Consider the following 2,710-nt stretch of genomic DNA (forward strand, 5'->3'; position numbering starts at 1 on the left):
CACACACAGCAACAAATGCATTCAAACACACATACAGATGTACTGTAGGCCTACTCTTCTCTGTACGTGCTGTGTGCGCGCACACACACACACACACACACACACACACACACACACACACACACACACACACACACACACACACACACACACACACACGCTGGTGCTGTGGTAACAACCGTTTCTGAGCCTGCTGCTGCCTACATGTATGTTTCCCTGATGGAAGGATGGAAAACAGTCCATGAATTTGCATGCCTGCCACAGACACTGTGTATTGCCCACAAAGGACCCCTATGGTGTGTTGAGCAGTTTGCCTGCTGAACATTCAGTGTGGCTTAGAAATGTGTTTACAATCAATTGTTTATTTCAAATGTACATCTTCTGTCTGTTACCATCACTAGTTTCATTTATAGTCTACAATAGGATCGAGAGTGGCAGGTGGAATATGAGGAAGTCCAAAACACACCAGAACCACAGAAATAGATGTGTCTGTGAATAGTACGTTATTACATTCTGTTCAGTAAACTCAAGTGCAACAGTACTATAGCTGAATCGTCTTGCACAGGTAAGAACACTTCTATGATCTTGGAGTGAAATCCTTATCAGGTCAAGCACATTTTTTTACATTTAGATTTTACTATATCTATTTGTCCACTTATTTTCATTTTATGTTTTATTTTGCACAACACTTTGGTCAATGAAAGTTATGTTTAAATGTGCTTTATAAATACATTTTGCTGACTTACTTACTCATAGATCACTATGATGAGACTTAACATCAGCAATACACTGAAACAAATGATTTGTAGAATTGACTTTAAAACATCTTTGTAAGAATTTGCACAAAATAAAACTAAGTAAATGTACAACATACTTGACAGAATCAATCAAAGCGTACTTGCTACTATCCTTGACATTTGTGAAAAAATGAAGTAAGTTTTTCTGAAGAAGAAATGATACCCCTATAAATTTATTTTCTTTGTATAACGGCAGTGAAAACATCAGGGTATCATGGAGCATAGCCACAGTCATAACATCTCCACTGGAGCTCCTGCCAAAACCAATGCAACGGCATGGGATGTCCACCAAATAAGACAGTCCATCTTCCTGATAACCGGTCTGTGTGTGGGTCTGCCACTTGTGGGTTGGGCACTGGCCGTTCTACGCCGCCACAGACGCAACGGGGGTCGAGGGTCGGCTTTGGTCATTGCGCTCCTCCTGACCGACCTCCTGGAGATGGTCCTGAGCCCCGCCATGGTGGCGTACCTACTGGTGCCGGGCGTCACACGCAGCGGTTCCGTCTACCTGCTCTTCTTCTGTGTGAAGTACTGTGGTCTGCACCTCCACCAGATGGTGGCGCTAGAGGGAGTCATGACCCGGACGTACCTGCCGGTCACTTCCCTTAGGTTCTGGCGACCCTTCTCCATCCTCTTCTGTCTCCTCGAGGGCGTATTTCTCCTGCTGTGTGTGTTTGTTCACCCGTTTGCCCAGACGGCTGCCGTCACCCTCACATGGCTGTTGCTGGGAGTGATAATACTGGGCATCACATGCAAGCTAGCCTCTACACCAACCCCCTCCTCTCCGCACTCCTCAGAGACTGCCCAGGACAATGATCGCACCGTGCTGGTTGTCGCCACTCTTAGCTTTCTCGCGCTGTATGGTCCGTTTCTTGCATTTGTGTTTACTCAGGTATCAATGCCACCGGCTTCCTTTGAGAGACATGGCAATGGCATACTGACAGCCTTGACAGTGGTCTATCCAGCGGTTTGCCTGAGGCTCCTCACTGACCCTCTTTTGTGTGTGCTGGTTGTCAGGGAACTTCCACTGGATAGGCAACGGTAAAGATCAGTGTACGGCTACAATTAAGGTTTCGAGGTGTATTAGGTGCTGTGTCCACCAAACGCGTTTTTTACAGCCAGAGCGCCCACAACCTCCTCCTCTCGGCGCTTCGATAAGAGTTTATTGTTGCTAAGTTACCAAAACCAGAGACGGTTTATAAGGAGAAGTGCCATTGACGAGCCCGGCGCTGTTCTAAAAGTTGAACAGATTTCAACTTTGAGCGCTCTGAGCGCTGCGACAAAAAACGGTCGGCGCCGGCGTTTTTTTTCGCCGAGGGCGCTCAGCGCTGTGAGCGCTGAGCTACATAGACTTTACATTGAAAATTGTCGCCGTCGGCGCAAAAAACGCGTTTGGTGGACACAGCACCTTAAGCTTTATGCAAAGGGCCATTTACTTGACCAGAAGGTCCATCTGAATTGCTTCTCAAATGAATACATTAATAGTACAGATTTCATTGGAGTATGTCCTTGCTTGTATACACATCCTTTAAAATGACAGTGTTTTCGAGTTGAGATTTAAAGAATTGTTAACAATAAATGTATCTTCTGTCTGTTACAGGACCATCTGCCCTGTCACTTAAAAGTGAAATATATTGTGAAACACAAAGCAGTTTCTCAACCCAACACCTGCCTCTTTACAAAAACAGAAGTGAAACTTAGACCAGGAAACCTTAAGTTTCAGTTTACAGTAACTATTCCATTTGAGAGAGAGAGAGAGAGTGAGAGCATGTATAAGGATAATCTTTTAAATGGCTACCGGACAGTATATTGAGATTCACAAGCCTGGGGGACCATACAGACTACTTGGGCCCATTTCAGTCCATAAAATATTAGCATTTTATAAATGGTTTATTATTGGTTAATTTAGTTCC

At 44.7% G+C, this 2,710-nt stretch overlaps 1 protein-coding gene across 1 annotated transcript; it reads left to right on the forward strand.

Annotated features, from left to right (window-relative positions):
• The first annotated feature begins 509 nt into the window (after window positions 1–509).
• LOC134059575 (uncharacterized) lies at window positions 510–1,842 on the forward strand. The gene is made up of 2 exons (XM_062516020.1): window positions 510–565; window positions 994–1,842. Exon 2 carries the CDS (start codon window positions 1,012–1,014, stop codon window positions 1,840–1,842), a length of 831 nt encoding a protein of 276 aa, XP_062372004.1. The 5' UTR covers window positions 510–565; window positions 994–1,011.
• Window positions 1,843–2,710: the final 868 nt, after the last annotated feature.

This window comes from Sardina pilchardus, chromosome 16 (assembly GCF_963854185.1).
Source record: "Sardina pilchardus chromosome 16, fSarPil1.1, whole genome shotgun sequence".
Taxonomy (NCBI): domain Eukaryota; kingdom Metazoa; phylum Chordata; class Actinopteri; order Clupeiformes; family Clupeidae; genus Sardina; species Sardina pilchardus.